General features: G+C 31.2%; 3 protein-coding genes across 3 annotated transcripts; 1 reads left to right on the top strand and 2 right to left on the bottom strand.

The window, feature by feature from the left end:
- Positions 1 to 135: 135 nt before the first annotated feature.
- Positions 136 to 6,778, bottom strand: LOTGIDRAFT_217090 (hypothetical protein; the record flags this gene model as incomplete). The annotated part of the gene is made up of 16 exons (XM_009058995.1): positions 6,739 to 6,778; positions 5,914 to 6,227; positions 5,705 to 5,740; positions 5,491 to 5,568; positions 5,259 to 5,313; positions 4,674 to 4,737; positions 4,357 to 4,462; positions 3,758 to 3,805; positions 3,363 to 3,468; positions 2,960 to 3,005; positions 2,073 to 2,160; positions 1,660 to 1,772; positions 1,368 to 1,461; positions 792 to 884; positions 575 to 640; positions 136 to 264 (listed from the first exon to the last, which is right to left on the bottom strand). The coding sequence occupies exons 2-16, from the start codon at positions 6,190 to 6,192 to the stop codon at positions 136 to 138; spliced, it is 1,401 nt and encodes a 466-aa protein (XP_009057243.1). The 5' UTR covers positions 6,193 to 6,227; positions 6,739 to 6,778.
- Positions 6,779 to 6,854: 76 nt separating this feature from the next.
- LOTGIDRAFT_233248 (hypothetical protein) lies at positions 6,855 to 13,402 on the bottom strand. The gene is made up of 14 exons (XM_009058994.1): positions 13,369 to 13,402; positions 12,925 to 12,997; positions 12,682 to 12,756; positions 12,193 to 12,354; positions 11,628 to 11,827; positions 11,279 to 11,383; positions 10,766 to 10,835; positions 10,549 to 10,614; positions 10,199 to 10,315; positions 9,673 to 9,811; positions 9,296 to 9,395; positions 8,786 to 8,903; positions 8,235 to 8,392; positions 6,855 to 7,611 (listed from the first exon to the last, which is right to left on the bottom strand). Exons 1-14 carry the CDS (start codon positions 13,383 to 13,385, stop codon positions 7,416 to 7,418), a joined length of 1,596 nt encoding a protein of 531 aa, XP_009057242.1. The 5' UTR covers positions 13,386 to 13,402; the 3' UTR covers positions 6,855 to 7,415.
- A 538-nt stretch (positions 13,403 to 13,940) lies between these two features.
- LOTGIDRAFT_121554 (hypothetical protein) lies at positions 13,941 to 18,231 on the top strand (the record flags this gene model as incomplete). Its single annotated transcript, XM_009058993.1, has 9 exons — positions 13,941 to 14,082; positions 14,432 to 14,511; positions 14,659 to 14,862; positions 15,162 to 15,320; positions 15,635 to 15,793; positions 16,076 to 16,192; positions 16,641 to 16,784; positions 17,202 to 17,399; positions 17,890 to 18,231. The coding sequence occupies 9 exons, from the start codon at positions 13,941 to 13,943 to the stop codon at positions 18,229 to 18,231; spliced, it is 1,545 nt and encodes a 514-aa protein (XP_009057241.1).

Raw genomic sequence — 18,231 nt, 5'->3', positions numbered from 1 at the left:
GAAGTTAGTATGTATCAGGGTTACCAGGGTGAATTTTTTACCCGGATTGGTTTGTTCCTAGGTAGGGAGGTTTAAGACTTCAACCGACTGTCTGTCTGTCAGTTTGGAAATCTGATTTAATTGAAGAAAACATGTTTAAGAAGTAATATTTTTTAATTTCTTAAATTTGATCCATTTTGTTGGATGTTTGTTTTGAGGCCCAGTAAGCTGTGTTTTATTGTTCATATAAGGTTGTAAGACTTCTGGTATGTTTACATTCCAATCCTGAAAATACAGAATATTTTTAATGTCACTAAGTAAGTGGATCACTGACCAGTAGACAATGTCATTCAGTGTGCAATGAGAGAAAGTTCAACAGCAGCATCAAAGCAGCTAGAAATTATTTTTCTATGACCTACATTATCAACCATTAGAAACAAGTTGAAACAAAGCAAATAGAGCAATAATAATGAACAGAATCAACCAAATAATAGCTGCTTTAACATGTGACAAATATTACAAGACCTGCTGTGGCTTTCATTTCTCCATAAAGATAACATTATCAACATTCAATCCTTCAGTAAAGATTAGTTACCTTAGTTTGAAACTGTTCAAGTATGGCCATAATCATACGTGGTATGGCACATGCTGTTCCATTGACCTGAAACAGACAATACTAAGTTTAATGGTTATATTGTATAATATATACTGACATCTACTAAAGTGTGTACACCATCTTAAATATTACAGAAAAAATTCAAATTGAATGTCGCAATATGTTAAAGCAATTTTCCAAGTAGAAATAAACTTACTGTATGAGCGTGTCTGTAATTACCGTTAATATCTGTATATTTTATACCTAATCTTCTACTCTGATAATCAGTACAATTAGATGCACTGGAAATCTAGAAATATAGAAATTAGATATTACTGTCAAATTCATTCACAAATGGGTTTTTGAAAACTAAAAAAAACCTATTTAAACCCATTTTTGTTTTACCATTCTTCACTAATTTTGAGAAGTTATGAAAAAGGCTACCTTTAAAGATGGGTTTGCTTATTTTCATATTATGAAAGTGCTAATACTTATATGAATGGAAAGTAGAGGTGTTCTAATGACTTGGAAAAAAACTAGTTCCTCTCACATGTCCATAATTAATTTATAATTAGCTAAATTAGAGGAGAATTACCAGCAGAATTACAATGAGTGACTGATCAAGAAAGGTCAAAAAGTTTTTTTTGTTTATCCAGACTGTACATACATGTACATTTATGATTGGTTAAAACTCAATAAGAACGTAATGATATGATTAAGAATACATGGTAATTCATTAGAAACACCAATTAATCAAATAGTTTGCTTAATTTGACACTAAATGATCACTAACCTCACCCCAAAAGTGTTTACCAGGCATCCAAGTTTCCATATCATATTTTCTATAAGCTGGTGCTCCCAGACATTCTGTTGACATTTCTAATATTCTGAAATTCCGAATTCCGGCTGATATAGGCCCAGACTTTATATTCAATTTATTTTCTGCAGTTTGCCTTAGTTGCCCTTCATGATCTGGAAAGTTCTCTAAATTATTCCAAAATTTTCATCGAAATGCATCCAAATTTAGGCAAATATGTAAATGATTTTGAAAAGAAATTAAATGTGTGTAAAAGTTGTCCACTCACCGAAAATGTAGACCGAGCTGAGAAAATAAAGATTTTTCTATATCAAGAAAATGTTGTAATAACTCTTCACTTTCTGTTCCCTTATCATTCTCTGTCACACCAAACATTTCAATCTATATAACAAAGTTTGATTTTCCTTTTGTTAATTTTCTATCTATGGAAGTAACATACCTCAGTCACCAGATTATGGCAGGCAACTCATCTGTTATGCCAGGGCTTGATTTATGAAGACTTTCTGAGCAGAGGTTTTGTTTTGACATTGGAATTGCTTAAGCAGGGTTACTTGACACATATACATGTAATTAAAATTTTATGGTCTGGTGTTTCCTGGATGAGTTGAACCGATACCAATGCATTGCAAAAACAGTAGTGAATATTGTATGTATTTGATAAATTTGTAAATTAAAAAGTACCTTGGTAAATTGATGTACTCTATATATTCCTTGTTCTTCTTTAGCATCAGATGCTTCTCTCCTAAAACATCGACTCACTGCAGTTAACCTAAAAGGGAAAATTGCTTGCTGATTGCTCTTAATCTGACATAACAACATACAAATAGAATGGGGTCTTATACTCTTATTTTCACAATTTATTATGTATTAACAAGAGCAGTTGCATAGCCAGGATTTCATTGACGACCATGCCCCTTAACCATGCATAAGAGATAATAGTGCCCACCACTTTAGCGACATATATTTTCTAATAAATTATAATATATAACGAATCTTAAATTATAATATATAAAAAATCTTAATTTATAATATATAACAAATAATGAATTTATAATATATAACAAATCTTAAATTATAATATATAACGAATTTTAAATTATAATATATAACGAATCTTAAATTATAATATATAACTCTTAAATTATATATAACAAATCTTAAATTACAATATATAACGAATTTTAAATTATAATATATAACTCTTAAATTATAATATATAACGAATATTAAATTATAATATATAACTCTTAAATTATAATATATAACAAATCTTAAATTATAATATATAACGAATTTTAAATTACAATATATAACAAATCTTAAATTATAATATATAACAAATCTTAAATTATAATATATAACAAATCTTAAATTATAATATATAACGAATCTTAATTTATAATATATAACAAATAATGAATTTATAATATATAACAAATAATAAATTATAATATATAACAAATATTAAATTATGATATATAACAAATCTTAAATTATAATATATAACAAATCTTAAATAATAATATATAACAAATCTTAAATCATAACAAAATATTGAAGATTCTTACTTTGTTGGAAGATTTTCTGTTGTTAATTTTTCATCTGACATAAACCCTAGAAAAAAAAAATAAATGAAACTAAACTAAATCAAATACTCATGATATTTGTGTATAAATAACATCATACATGATTTGAAATCATATGTACTGTAGAATATTCTCATTGTCAACATTTTGCTCCTGTTCAGTGATTAATCTTACTTTGCTAATTCTATGGCTCAGTAGATTCTGAGTTGGATTGTCTTCTTAAGATTAGGTGCTATGGGTTTGAATCATCCACAAAATAAGAAAAAAGCCACTGTTTCTGAGTGTCAGATTTAAACCCCTATCACCAAAAGTTCAATACTGGCAAGTTAAGCCCATTTGTTATCAAACTTTATCATAATAAAAAGGTACAGTGAAAGAGGCTAACCTGCTAGAGACATTTCTGCTGTACCAGCTAAACACACATCTTGATAGAAATTATCATTTAATTTATAAACTTGATTTTCACCTGTAGTTTTAAAACCACAAGCTTCCTAAAATAATAAGATAACAACTTAAATAGAGATAAACAAAGTTATAACAAGTTTTTCAAAGCCAAGTATTTACCACAATATTAAGTAAGTGTCCCCAATTGCAATAATTTCTATTGAATCTCCGTATTATGTTTCTCAAGACATTATTAAAAAATGAAGCAAATTTTCATACAATATTGAGTTAGACAGGAAAACTTATCAGATATTTTCATACTTTTGGAAACATACATGCACAGGTCAATCTGAAAACAATACTTTAATGACATGATAATAAAATAAGTTAACTTACAATAACTGGAGCATATATAAGATCGGGAACTGAGATAACATGAAATCCCTACAAAATATAAAATAATATATAATTAAATATTAAATCACGTGAAATGAAAATTTCTCGATTCCCAAATATAACATTTCACATTAATATATATACTCTATTATTTTAGATATTTAATTTGTTATAAGTATTACTTTATAATTCAATTCCATTACTTTATAAATATCATGTTGATGTAGCTGAATTTTCACCTCGGCCTGTGCTTTCGTAGCTTCAATTATATGTTGTTGTTACAACCACTCTTACCTTGGTGCAAATTTTGGGGATAAAATGAGAAAATGTGAAATTTTTCTATAGGGCCTACATTAACAGTAATTAATTAGTTTTATATCACATTTTTTATAACGAGTTAAGAAAACATAGGAAGAGTTTGTTTAAATAAGACACATGGTATATATATATATATGACTTGTAAAATAATAAAATGATTGACAACTTATTATGGCCTTAATAACTTTTACTGTTTGACCAATGGTCAACATATTTTAGAAAATATTTTCAGAATGATTCAAGATTATCTTTTTAAAGTGTAATTAATAATAATAACTTACATGTTGTTTTAATGTATTTAATGTGAATTTAATTAAAGCCATTTCTAAATCTACCAGTTCATCTTTAAAATAATATGTTCTTATTCCAGTTGAAAAATTAACATTGCTGAAAAAAAATCATATACTTCTTTTAACATCTGATCAAAAACTATTATCACTGATCCAAAAAAGTAAAATTCCAAGTCGTCCTGATGAGGATTTAATATCTGAAACCCATCAGCATCAAATGACCTTTGTTGATTCTTACTCTGTTGTCAGGTGAACTCTGGTCAATTTTGAAATAACACTTTTGTACACTTTTTGAACAAAATACTTACTCTGTTCTGAGTATGTCTAGCTTTTCACCAATTCTAACCACAGTTCTTGGCTTAAAATTAAATCCTGTAAAAAAAAAAATAATAGCATAAAACAGTGAAAATCTTTACAATGTTCAATATTTCTTAAATGAAAATTTGTTCAGATATGAAATATAAATACAAAAATATATCTGCCGTTTTCAAAATACTACTCAATTTCCTTTTTTTATTTTTCATTCCCTGCATTAAAGGGATTGTAGAGGTTTACAAATTTTTATGTATATTGGTATGATATTGGCATTATTTTTCATCATTCAGATTCTTGATCAGACATCTGTGGTTCCTGCAATTCCACTAAACTAAGTGTATGATGACATCACTAATTGCAAATTATGCTTTATCGCCCTTCGCGATTAGTGAAATCACCAAACACTTAGTTTTAATGGAATTGCAGGAACCACAGACATCTGACTGATAATTGAAATGTGCAAACTGATGCTATCAGTGTAACAATACACATAAAAAATTTCGAAAAACCTCTTTACAATCCTTTTAGATACAACTTGTTGGGTGAAAGTGAACGTCTCTAATTTCATCAGTACTTACGTGTAGGTTCTCCAACAGTTTCAACTAATCTGGAATTTTCTTCTTCACCTATAGGCTAAATAAATGATACATCAAATGAAATGGAATGAAGTATTATTACATCGAAATTTTATGCAACTGTTTGGAGACAAATTAAAGAAACATAGCTTAGGTATATTCCTGAATTTTTTTCAAATTGAAAAGCTGATCAATGTGATCAAATCAACTACCCTGTGTTGAATATCTTACTTACTGAGTCTGGATGATGAGTGTTAGGTATATCACTAGCTTCTTTTATTAAGTCTTTCCAGATTCTATCTTTATGACTTGCCTGAAAATACAAGGCCAATTTATAGAAATATCAAAATATAATGAAAAAAATAAGTATGTTTACAGTTCTACAGTTCATTACGGTTTGATCATGTATATATATCTGTGCAATTAAGGTGTATCTATAGTAGGCCTACCTCACTTTCTTCATTATACTTCTTCCATAAGCTTGTCTACAAAGAAAAATTAAAAATATTTTCAACCTATACCTTTAGAATCTTTTACATTAATTCCTTAACTTTTTCAATATTTAGCAAATAGCAAATGTGTAATCCACTAACAGAAAATCATTCTAAAAGATTGGAAGCAGTTCCCCAACTTGATAAGAAAAAAATAATCTACTTACCACTTTTCTAATATCTCCCATACCTTTTCTATATTTTATGTTCTCTTCTATTGCTGCAGTATTGTTAGGGTCACATAAATATTGCCAATCAAACTCTGGTTGTGGTCCTTTAAAATGTGTCTGCCACTCTCTAGGGTTGTTTTCAGATGTACTGTGTAATGGTGAGGTGGAATAATGGTGTCTACATCCATGGCATGGAGTTTGGATGATCCTTGCTTTGGAGCAGGTTTTATAAAGCCTCAAGTACTGAACAAATATTTTTCGGAATGAAGAATTCATCTTATTGAACTTTGAACTTTAAATTGGAGAAAAACCTAGAAATTAAAAAGTGCCCTAAATATTAAGCTGATAAAACTAATTTGTGCTCATATATCTATAGATGCAAATATAATTCTGATATTAATATACCAGAGAAGACTGTGGTAAATATGAATTTGCAGTTCAAAGTTGACCTTTTTCACATGAAGCCTAATAATGAATGATTGTGTATTGCTGTGACGACTATAATAAAAGATGAAAGGATTAAAGGATGAAAGGATGAAAGGATGCATGTACACAATGCCTCAATTCGTTTTGAATAGGGTTGACAGAATTCAGCCGTACATGAGCACAGCCAGACCGTAACTTCTGCCCTCCATTGGCTTCAAGTTCAAGATAATAAGGAAGTATCGACCGTGTCCGTCACCAGTCCATATGACTGACATCTATGCCATTAAGTGCCCGTGGTACTTTTAAACTTTCAAACCTTGCAGGAGGAAGGGATCAACCTTGTTATGCTAATAAATGGATATGTATTGAAAGCTGTTACAAAAGCCTTCAGAATACCTTATTGACATTATTTGATGTTGTGTTTGGCAATGGAGGCTGACATCTTGAAATAAGCCCCACCTAACGTGAGAATCTATTCAAGGGAGGTAAATCTAAGAATCGGACTACAATATGTTATCTGGTAATATTTATTCACATTTAAAACATACCACGCATTTTTTTCATTTTTCCAAATTGACATTCAATATATACACCTAATAATAGGACATAATTACACAAACGCTCCTTTAATGCCTGTTTTATGCTTTGACCTGAGTCACAGAAACTATATGACATAGTATCTGATCGATACAAGCTAAGGAAGGTCTATTACATATAAGTTTAACCATTAAGTGGGATAATGTCTAAATTTGGTCCATATTAACAGTTCACACAAAGGAGGAATAATAAGTGTGAAGGGATTATAGTGTATCTATTTACAAATAATTGCAAAGGGATTCATATTTACATTTTAAGTTTAAAAGTCCTTGAGTAATTGTCATAACAAAATATAATTTTGGGCAGGTATCAATTGGTACAGTACTTAATGTCCATAGATAAATACAATCCACTGGCCAAAAAATTAAAACCAGATTAAATCCTGGTATGAGAAATGCGATTGTGATGAGACACGCAGAAAATTATTTTCAAGTTTATGAATAGGCAATGATATATATTTGATTGTCATAAAAAATCTACTCTCTTCTTTTTTTCTTTTCATAATCACGACTAGATCTGGAGTCATCTGCAGCCCGTTTTTGACCAGTTTTAGCCTCTTTGAAGAATTTATCTAAACCGAACAAATCCTCTTCAACATCTCTTTCAAACTGAACAGGTCCTTCTCTTCGACGACTTCTGTCGGTTCCTTCAAAATCACGATCTGGAACAAATCTGAAATAAAAAGAAAAAAAAAGCCATGAAACAGAGGAAAACAATGGCACTGTAAACCAGTTGTGGGTTTGGTTTTTTGGAAACTCTTCAGAAATATAACATTAAATTATAAATAGTTGTATCACAATTTAGATGTCATTTGCTACAAAAATTTATATTCTTATAGAAGCATGTGGATCCATCAAGTACTGGAATACAAATTTTAAAATGCAAAGCACAAAAGCTGATCAAGGAAAAGATATTCAATTAAAGTGAGTAAGTAAAAATTACTTTAATATATCTAGCAAAAAGGATAGTATACAGATATTAAGCGGTTAAGAGCACTGTAATCAATAGCAAAGGCAGTACAACAAATTAGTCTTTTCGTGCACTACTGTCACTAGGAGGAAAGCAAAGTATCACACACCTCACAGTTAAAATCTACGTGCTGCCAGTTAATTCAGGCAGATAAGAATCTAAAACTACCTACAATTTTGCATGATATTGCCATTAGAATTAGCAGTTTTACAATGCATCCACCCAAAAAAAAGCTGTCGTTACAACATATGCATAACGAGTGAAAATAAGCATGGGCATAGGAAAGCAACAGGCCAAGAAACAAAGGGTACACCAAGCATCCTGACCTTTTATTCTTCATCAAAGCATCTAAATCTCCACCATAATTATCTTTATCTATGTTTTTAGAAGGTCTGTAGATAGAATTAGCTATTTTATTGTCATCACGCCAGGCCTTATCATATACATTATAGGCCTCATCATCTCCAAAACCACTATCCATACCCTGTAAATAAGTTTCTTCATAAATTATCCATTTTATAATTATAGGAAACAAGCCCCCTTAAAACTGTAAACATTGTCATCCTTATCAACGTATGGACGTAAAATGGGCTAGGACTGTTTACAATTTTGCCCTTATTTCGAATTCTTTAGGGAAAATCATTAGAGTAAATTTGTAAAGCATACACGCTTAATTAGGATTTTAAGAGATAACTGTTCATAAAACAACCCTAGTAAATTTTGTTGAATTATATGATCCTTATGATTACTGAAGAGTTTCTTTATCTCTGAGGACAAGAAACATTTTCTGTCTCATGGGTATCAACTGGTACAAAATAGAAGTTGCATCTTCAACCACTCGAGTTTCTGAAGACAAATTTTTTTAAACAGAAATTACCCTAGATTGATTAAATAATCGTTGATCAAACTGTGTTTCCTGTGAATTGCTAGTATTTGGTAAATCTAAAGCAATCTTCTCACTAATATCTCTCTCACGTTCTTTCTGTAACCGATTCCTATAACACATACATCATTATCATTTCATTACAAGTCATAAGTAACAAGATAAGTTACAGGGATAGATTCACTGTTTTCGGGGGTCGTTTTGGGGTCTTGAATATGGGTAAATAGTCTTCAGAAGTACTAGAAATGTACGAAAATTTCTATATTAATATGTCTTTTCTATATATGGCAGAATCTCAAGAAAAGATGAGTCGTCATTTTAATAATCAAACACGGTAAGTTCTTGACACACATGACTCTGAAGGCTAAAAATTTGCTGTGATTTAGACTAAGGTACAATGAGACAAACAGACTGTGAAACAAGTCCCCTTAATATCTGACAAAATTTGACTTCTGTTGAGCATATGAATTTGTGCAGAAGAGAATAATAGTTTGATTTAAATACCTCTTGTCAGGAGCAGCTCTAGCCAAATTTCTATCTCTCTGTCTATTTTTCTGTCGTTCTCTTCTAATTTCTTCCCTCTCTCCCATATCATCATCTTTATCTTGAAATAAAACAAGACTACAATAACACAAGTGAAGTAGTAGGCTATGTTTTCCAGTGCATTTTGATGTCAGATTTTAAACAGAAGTAGCACCATTCAACAATATTTACTTCTTATGAATATATTAATTAATACTGCCAAGTAAGCCAAGAAAATATACTCAAAAGGCAGGACCCATAAAAGCCGAAACAGATTTCAAAATTTTTTGCAATTTTCTGTTTCATAACAATTTCACAAACAGTATGTCATTTATGCATTAGTGAAAAATGTTACCAACCATCATCTTTATGTCTGATACCAGCTCTTTCTTCCCTAGCTTTACTAGCCAATAATCTTAATCCATCTTCTCTTTTTTCTTTCTCTTTCTGGGCCATTTTCTTTTCAATTTGAGCTCTCATTTCAACAGCTTCTCTAGCCTAGGAATATAAATTATAACTTCTACAGACAAGGAATATTAGCATGTGCTTTGTATCAAACAAATTTGTTTTCATAAAATCTTTTACATCTTCATGGGGAATATAAATCATAATCTAGATCGGTCATCACTTTCAATGTTATGTGTAAAGAGCTGTTTTGTTGGCATGATAGCTTTCTCTTCAATGATGATTACAAATTACCACATGAATTTATGCCATTGGCACTTCTTTCAGGCATAAAAACAATGCAAATCTGAAGCCAACTTTCCAATATTCTTTTGAAAAAAATCCAAGTAGATTTTTCAACTCTGCTGCCTATAAAAAGTACTCTTAATAATGGACAAACTAAAACTAGCTTAAAAACAAGGTAAAATATTTGAATCTTACTTTTCTATCAGCTATATACAATGCTTCAGCTAATTTAGCAAAATTTTCATTAACATGGACACCTTGTAACCCTCTACCATCAGCTGCTAATCTTTTAGCTAATGGTATCGTATAACCCTACAAAATATAAAAATATTCATGAATAACAAACAGATCTCATTGTGATTAATTATGCTTAATACATATGACAATCAAATGGACAGTTGTTTAGTTTAAAAGAATTGTCAAGTTTTATTGGCAAAGAAGTAAACATTTGGTCAGTAAAAATAGTTTTTAAAAGATGATCATAGTCAACATAGACCATATGTACTACCATACAATGCTTGAACAAGTCTATCAAAGATACTTACTCTGTTATTTTTCCAATTTGAAATACATGGTGGAATTTTCCATTCTTGTTGTTCTTTAACTGTGACCTGTAAAGAGAGAAATGTTCATACTATACCAACAGAATTTGCAGCTGCCTACTGTAAACTATTATCAACCTTATGCGAAATTGCAGTTTTCTTTTGATTTGTGATTTTTGATGCTAATAAACAATACAAATAAGTTCCCCCTGTGATTTACCTTTCTGTTTGGTGAATGCATGACAGGAGCTGGTGGTGATGGAGGACCTCTTGGAATCTTCTTATTTGTTCTGAAATAGAAAAACACCACTATTTTAATTTCAAAGAGCAATCTTGGCCAAATTGACCAGATTCATTGGGTTTTATGGTACAGCGCTTAGTGCCTTAGTGGTTAAGGGTTCAATTCTCGATCAGCGAGTGATAGTCTGATGACCTTGAATGAGTCATCTTCACTCATAATTCTTGTCAACCCAGCTGTAAACGGTTAAGGATAATATATGAAAGATCAAGACCAGGACCAGCTGTTAGAATGATTCTTTGTTTCTTTGTAAACTATAGATGCTTCCTTCTTTACTTTTCTTTTTTGTATTCCAAAGTGTCAACATTTTTTATTTGGTAAGTTCATACTTTTAATAAATTACAGATTTTCAATCCGATATTTTGAAGTTATATTTTGGATCAATTTTGCATCTTTGACATAATATAATAACTGTAAATCAATGATAAAGCTTACTTGAATCTTGGTGGTTCCATTGGATCTTTCTGTACTTCTACCATTCTAATAACTCTCTGTTTGGCACCAGAATTAAATGCCACACCTTGTTGTGAGGGAGTATACCTATAATACAATCAAATATTGAAATGTCTTTTTTTAAAAAGTAATCATGGACTTTCATAATTAGTATGTAATCATGTCAAATTCAGTAAAAAAGAAAAATATATTCATCTTTATGGTTTTAGAAAACAGTGTTCACAAAACTTTAAGACGCAACAAGTTTTTACTGTTTTACTGAATAGCTTTTCATATCAGCCTTCTCCTGCTTTCAACATAAAAACTTGCAGTTATTTGACTGTTATTTTACCTGATGTATTGAGCTGGAGCCTGTTTGTCAGCCATTCTGACAGGCATGGCAGCAGCTATTTTACTATTGGTTAATTTCTCTAGGGCTAGTCTAGTTTTCTCTGTTGTATCAGCTATAGTATCTTCATCTGGTCTTTCTAGATCTGGATCACCTTCTTCCATTACTTTGGGTACTAAATCTTGAGGTTTTGAGTGAACTATCTGTAATAACATTATCAAAATGCACCATACAAAACATTTATCATAGATGCTAGTTTATAACAAAAACATCATATCTATTTGCGTGGGAAAATGTTACAAACGCCCTGGAAACTATAAAATTTATACGGTACTTCAAAGGCATCTTATTGTCTAATTGCAGAGAAATCCAAAATTGGATATCAATTTTGAAAAGTGACAGGGTTTGTCAAAATTGAGCTCTATAAGATAGTACAGCAGCTTTATTGTATAATCCTATTAACTCAACAGCACTTTGAATCTGTTAGATTATCTGTAATAAAACACCAATGTATTATTCAAATGGTATATCAATTTTTGATAAAGAAGAAAAGAAATAGAAGACCAACCTTATCTTTATAATGTCCTTGTTTAGCTATGGCATCATACTTGATTTTACCCTTTTCATCTAAACTCACAGCCAAAGAATTAGAGGTAGTTTTCTTCATGCCCATTCCTAATGGATACTGGGCTATGTGAACTTCTGGAAATGCTCCACCATCACCAAAATCCTATGAATTACAATAAGAACTATATGACAAAAAGAAAACTCAAATCAATCATAAAAATCCAACAGAGGCCTTATGAAAGCACATGAGGTGGTCTCTCTCTTAAATACAATGATATATATGGCATTCACATAAGTATGGATAAAAGATATTCAAATGACTGCCTCACTGTCTTAACTTTGACAGCATTTTCCTTTCAAGCCATTTATCATATTTCAGTTCAATAGTCAAATCAGATGCATTTGAACTGAAATAGGTAGTGTTACCAACTTCATTGTTTATTCACAATGATGCAAGGAACAAGGTGAACTCTATGTTCAGTTTAGTTACCTCTTGTGTTCTTGGAACCCATCCTTTCCTGTGACCATAAGGTGGAGCTGTTCTCTTACTGGATACAGTTGTAACCTGAAAAGTGAAATACATTAATAACCTACTATAACATAGAGCATTATGTCCTTAATGTAATATGTGTGCCATATGTCTAACTTTTTTTGCACAACAATGTTTTAGTGAAGGCTGACAACACCATGCAGTGTGCAATTAGGAAAATACCAAAATCTGTCTGTATCATACCTGCATACTGGATCTATATTGCTGATCATCATTTTCTCTGTCGTAAAATCTTTGAGATGGTGCCGGTAATATTCTGAAAAAGATAAGATTTTAAACTTATAAAACATAATCAATGATGAACAATTCAAACAATTTGAAAATTGGTAACAGATTAGGCAGATGAATGCTGAAAGAACTTCAAAAGCTATCTATCAATAAGTTTACATTTCTTGCCTTGAACTTTCAAGAGAGGGCTGGGGCAAGCAATGGCAAAAATACCGAAAACCACGGCCACGGATTTAGTCAATAAATATAATGAAAAAATCAACTTCAACGATCCCTTTCTCACACTGCTTTATTTCCTTGAAAGTCGACGACACAGAGGGATTTACATCTATGCCTGAGTGATTAAATGTCTTTAAAGGGGGTTCTTAATCTTGTTTTTTAGTAAATAAAATTTCTCACTGTGATAACGACGCCATTTTGTTCTTTATATCGTGATGCCTTCAGAGTCTTGATTATCAAGACACGACATTAAACGGAGATTCTTTTAACATTCTGTCTGGATAATCCCAAGCTTTTTAGTTTCCGGGGAGACAACTTGCTGTTAAAAGAGGTCAAAAACTGAAAGTAGAGATGTCATTCCCAGTCGATGTTTCATAATCAAAGTCAAATAATGCTGTACAAGAAGGCTCCTTTCTAATATTTTCTGCATTAGAGGTAGGTGTAGTCAGAGCAAAATATGAATTGTCCTTGAATCTACATGTATAATTTCTGCACTAAAAATAATTACAAACCTACCCCATCACTATCAAAATCAGGTCATCCACTGGCACTGTGTGTAAAAGTGTAACTGTAGAACTGTAGTAGGTGTAGTAGCTACTACAGTACAGAGACTGATGGCCTATGTAAGTGTTATTATCTCACAACTTACCTTTTTCATGGTTTTTTATTTCATTAGCATTCTTTTTGCTTTTCAGATGCACTGAGGACAAGGTCTAAAGAATAAAGAATAAAATAATTTTTAATATAGACAAATGAGTCAGCTGGTGAAAAAAGTATTTAAATATGGTGTATTGGTTACAACTGTAGGTGGTACTGGGCTACTACTAAAACATAATGATTGGGAGGTGTCAACTATTGGTGTCTTTAGATTTGGAAGAGCTGCCTTTGCTGTAAGTACCATAGCCTACCAGAAGAGCCGTTCCTTTTTTCCTTAATGTGAAAGAACCAATAAAAAGTGGTTTGGAATTAGCTGCTTCAGTCTAAGGACTTTTTTTAGAAGTATGATAACCACTGAAAATTCAAATTTGTAAATAATATATATGATATTGAGTACTGGAAATGTAAATATCAGAAATGTTTGATTTAAATAATCAATATGAAAAAAAAGTGTTATTAAAATCAGATAGATCCATGTTTTACTGAATAGCTACATAATATTTCTTTATAGAATGTCTTGCCTCTAGAAATCTTATGACAACATAGGATATGAAGTAAAATGTTTTGTGTTTTGTTTTGTAGGCAGCTCGTGTTGTAATAGATTATAAAGTGTCATTATATGGAATGAATGTTGATGATCCAAACTATGAAGATATCAAATCAAAGGTGACATTCTATTACAAGTTCATATCAAAAGAAACATATTCAGAATTTACCTTCGTCCAGAAAGATTAGAATTCTGAATTTATTGATCGACAGAGGAAAAGGTGATTTTAGCCCAGTTGATGAAACTAATGGGTTACATTATTTCAGGTTCATACAAGATCAGCTCTTAGCCTACGAGAAATGTGTTGTAAAAATGGTGGAGCGTTTATTAAAGTTGGTCAACACGTTGGCTCATTAGAGTACCTATTACCAGTAGAATATGTTAATACAATGAAAGTATTACACAACCAGGCTCCTGAATCACCTATTGAAGAGTTGTTCAAAGTGGTAGAAGAAGATTTAGGCACCAAGGTAGGATATGAAATTTGAATTGAAAAAATCAGTAGTCCTTTTGAGAATCAAATCTGGTATCTAGTTTGTCTGTAATGAGATAAAAATGGATTGATGTAATTCAATAAGGGGCATTTGTTAAATAACATCAATGTTCAAACTTTTGCCTTATGAAAGGAAAATGAAAATGATGATCTTTCTTATTGATGCTATCTATTTAATTGTGGAGAAACTTTCCAATTTACCATTATGAAAAGTGATACAGGTCAATGAAATGCTCTAACTGTTGAAGTGAATGATTACATGAATTTATTTTGTAGGTGGAAGATTTGTTCACATCAATTGATCCTGTTCCCCTTGGAGCAGCTTCTTTAGCACAAGTTCACAAAGCAACATTGAAAGATGGTAGAACAGTTGCAGTTAAAATACAACACCCAAAAGTTAAAGCTCATTCTTTTGTTGATATTAAAACTATGGAGGTATGCATATTATTCACCTTTGAACTCAAGTGGCATGTCTTGAGATTACAGATGACATGATTACATAAACCCAAGCTGTTTGTACGGTTTGTGTCATAACTTCCAGGCAATATACCTATAGATATATCATTTGGAGTTTAGAAAACTTGGACAGGTTTGCCAACCATTTGACGAATTGTAACTTAGTCCTAGAAACAAGAATTGGGTAAGTTGACAGTCTTTTCTATATTGGATATTCTCCTTGAAGCTAAAAGCAGTAAAAATTTAGTTTTATGAAGGCACTATTTAGCACTTCAAGTTATTCTATCTTTCAGATACTAATATCATTTATAGCCTATCTATTTCCTGATTTTCAATATAAATGGTTGGCAGAAGAAACCAAGAAAAATCTTCCATTAGAACTGGATTTTTTACATGAAGGAAAAAATTGTGAAAGAGTGTCCAAAGTTTTAAAAGATTATGAATATTTAAAGGTAATATATATTCTTACATTAGATAACTTTGATCAAACAGTGTTTCTAAAATTATAAGATTCACAGATATTAGATGGGATTTCAAATTCAAACAGAAAGCAAGGCCATATTGCAATCTAAGTTAAAAATGAGGCAAGAGGGATTTTGCCCAGCGAAAAATAAAGACAGTTTTATTGTTGTTTCAAAAGTAAGAATTTACCTCAACTCCCATTTAAGAATCAGAATCCATTTAAGGGAACTCCCTTGCGATTATGATAATATTATGTTTTTTTAATCTGACAGATACCAAAGATTTACTGGGAGTTATCATCAGAAAGAGTATTAACTATGGAATATTGTAAAGGTGGGAAAGTTGATGATAAAGAGTATATGAAGAAACATGGTATACCTGTTGAAGAGGTAATATTCATTAAGTTAGAAATATGTTAATTTAAAGAGACAGATTCACCATCCGTTTGATCAATCGTACCTTATTCTGAAAAACATAAATTTTTTTTAGCTGAGCCAATCAGTAATAGCGTTCACACCTCACTATCGAAATTTGAATCTTCAAATTCATGTGTGTCCAGAATTATCTGCATTAGAAAGTAAAAAAGATGACTTGTCTTTTCTTGAAACTGCCATATATGAAAAAGACATATAAAGAAATAGAAAAAAAAATTTCTAGTTTGAGATATTTTTGAATGAATTATGCTATTTTCATACATTTCTAATACTACTGGAGACTTTTTACATATATTCAAGACTCAAATCAGTCCCTTGAAAATGGTGCGACTGTCCCTTTAATTCATGCCTCACAAACAAAATCAGAATTTGAATCTGATATATCTTATATTTTGGTTATCAGGTAACAAGAAAACTAGGGAAACTGTACAGTGAAATGATATTTGTACAGGGATATGTACATTGTGATCCCCATCCTGGTAATGTACTAGTCAATAAAACTAAACATGGTACTCAAATAGTGTTACTAGATCATGGTTTATATCAGGTAAAATCATCACTTTTATTAGATAGCTTAGCTTATTAGATAGCTTAGTTGATTTTCCTTACTTTCACTTAAAACTGTTTTTATAAAGGTTTTTATCATGCTTCAGCATTGTATGCCAAGATTCGAAATCTTACCACAAGTGGATTGTTCAGTTGACATAAGCCTTGTATCATTTGGGAAAAACACAGGCTTAGGTTTTCATATTTAAGCTGCATTTGTAACTTTATATAAAGAGTATTATTCATTATGACCTTAAAAGTCATATTTCTCAGATCGAAACACAGTTTAGCAAATAATGAATCTGTAATGTAATAACTTGGTAGCAGATCTGATTTTTTATAAGAAATACATGTATAGGACATAACCAGTATCTACAAAATGCTTCTCTTCATCACTATGATCTGTCTAATTTTTCAGTCATTAACAGAAGAATTTCGATTAAATTATTGTAAGTTATGGTTAGCTTTAATTAAAGCTGACGTGGACAAAATCAAGAAATATTCTGAAAGAATGAATGCTGGTAAAATGGCTGGGTTATTCGCTTGTATGTTGACAGCTAGATCTTGGAACTCAATAACTAAAGGCATAGATAAATCACAAATTTCTTCATCAGAGGTCAGTATCTTTTGTTCTTGTATATAGATAATAATATATTAAGCCCTGGCAGAAAAGTTCAGTGGCTGGGCATTAACATTGTCATTTTAAAGCTTTCCTTTTGGTTCACCAACCGTATGACAAATTGGAAGTGATCCATTGTCTTTATTCAGTGATTCAGTGGGGGTTCAGTAGTGGGCAGACTGACCTAATGGATGGGGGGCAACTGACGGGGTTTAGTTTTCAGATGCGGAAGCACTTGGGAAGTGACATTAGCGGAAATCTCATGACTTTACGGGACTAACGGGATTTTTTCCCTTGACAAAATATATTGATTCATAATTTATAATAACCAGAAATGAAGAAGGGGTTAAATGTACCCCTACTGACGCTGTCACTATCTTTATTGTTTACCTTATGATTATCTCAAACCAACTGTGAAAAAATATTATCACTGATAAAAAACACTGATACACAATCAGACTTAATTAATATTTTATTTCTTTTCCAGTCTAATGACATCAGAGAAAACGCAGCCACATATTTAATGGAAATATCTGAAATTCTGAATAATGTTCCAAGACAGATGTTGCTATTGTTCAAAACTAACGATGTCTTGCGTGGAATTGAGTCTTCTTTAAATACACCAGCTAATGCGACATCATTTATAAATATGTCGAGATATTGTGTCCGGGCGGTGGCCAGACACAAGTTAAAATATTCACATAGTTTCTTCGGTCGTTTGAAAATCCAATCCGCAGAACTCTGGCTTCTATTTAAAATCAATTTATATCAGTGGTATTTATGGCTGTCAACTAATTTTAAATCTTCTCATAGGTCATTAACAAGTTGA

Source organism: Lottia gigantea (genome assembly GCF_000327385.1).
Source record: "Lottia gigantea unplaced genomic scaffold LOTGIsca_37, whole genome shotgun sequence".
Taxonomy (NCBI): Eukaryota; Metazoa; Mollusca; class Gastropoda; family Lottiidae; genus Lottia; species Lottia gigantea.
Note: the sequence above shows the minus strand (reverse complement) of the source record. Positions and strands in the feature narration are given on the sequence as shown.

Excerpts from the sequence above, each read along its gene's own strand:
- LOTGIDRAFT_233248 (XM_009058994.1), bottom strand. Across the intron at positions 8,393-8,785 it reads GATTATTTAATCAATCTAGG|GGTATGGATAGTGGTTTTGG; the intron begins GTAATTTCTGTT and ends ACTTATTTACAG. Across the intron at positions 7,612-8,234 it reads GCTTTGATGAAGAATAAAAG|ATTTGTTCCAGATCGTGATT; the intron begins GTCAGGATGCTT and ends TTTTTATTTCAG.